At 64.8% G+C, this 1,007-nt stretch overlaps 1 protein-coding gene across 1 annotated transcript in view; it reads left to right on the forward strand.

Annotated features, from left to right (window-relative positions):
- The first annotated feature begins 435 nt into the window (after positions 1 to 435).
- Positions 436 to 1,007, forward strand: part of ZBTB42 (zinc finger and BTB domain containing 42) — a 3,353-nt gene continuing 2,781 nt past the window's right edge. The window contains exons 1-2 of the mRNA XM_006160099.3: positions 436 to 636; positions 814 to 916. Of these exons, the coding sequence (XP_006160161.1) occupies positions 436 to 636; positions 814 to 916 (304 nt within the window). The remainder of the gene's footprint in view (positions 637 to 813; positions 917 to 1,007) is intronic.

The raw sequence follows: 1,007 nt of genomic DNA on the forward strand, positions 1-1,007 counted from the left end.
CTCCGCACCAGTCCTGTCCCGTCTGACTGGACTTCAGAAAGTTCAGGGGAAATGCAGTTGAAGCTCGCATCTATTTTGGTACAAAAAGATCTGAAACCCATGCGATTTTTTCATAGTAATGCAGTTTCCAGAATTTTTTAGAGAACACCCACACATACTCCGCAGGGGTCCTACCCTTGTGTGATGCAGCCCGTCTGCCCCCCTCCTGAAGGACCTCCCGCCCCACCCCTGCAACAGCCTTGCCAGTGGCCCGGCGCCCCCACAGCCAGAGGGAAGGGAATTCAGGCTGACACCTGCGGGCTGGGACCCAAGCCCTAACTGCCCCCTGCCCTAACCTTCCTCACCCAGGTACAGAGAACGGAAGGTCTAACGCTGCGGTTGCAGAGGCCAGTGCCACCAACTCGCTGGGGAGCTGGAGCCGACGCAGCGCCGGCCATGGAGAGGGGGCCGCCCCTCCTGGAGTCCCCCGGGCCCCTGCCAGCTCCTCTCAGAGAGCTAAGCTCTGCCCTGACACCGCAGGAACCGGCCACCTGCCTGACGCCCACGCCCCTCACCCCGTGCAGACCCCAGTTCAGCCCCTGGCTGCAGCACATGCCGCTCCTGGGCGAAGTCGCCCAGACCCAGGTCCCGCCTGAGGTTCGGAAGAGGGTTCCTTGACACCAAGTGGTCAAACCAAGTTGCAAAGGAGTTCTCCGAGGAAGGAGTGTCACCTTTCACAGCTCACGACCTCCCACCTGCCCCCCATCCACCCCTCGCCCACCGGGTGGCCCGAGGCCAAGTCCCGTCCGCGCCCTCAGGTGGCCGCCCCCTCAGGTGACAGCCCAGCGCGGGCCCGGGAAACGGGCCCTGGGACAGGGTCCTTCTGCACACGGTTACAGCCGGGACCATAGCCAGGACACTGAGGCCGAGGGGGCAAGTATCGCGAGAGCCCCCACTGGCGGCGCGCGGGCCAGGCGGGTGGCGAGGTGACCTCAGCGGTTCCGCCGCTCCGGGAAGTCGCCTGGGCC

Source organism: Tupaia chinensis, unplaced genomic scaffold (assembly GCF_000334495.1).
Source record: "Tupaia chinensis unplaced genomic scaffold, TupChi_1.0 Scaffold000671_2, whole genome shotgun sequence".
Classification (NCBI taxonomy): Eukaryota; Metazoa; Chordata; class Mammalia; order Scandentia; family Tupaiidae; genus Tupaia; species Tupaia belangeri.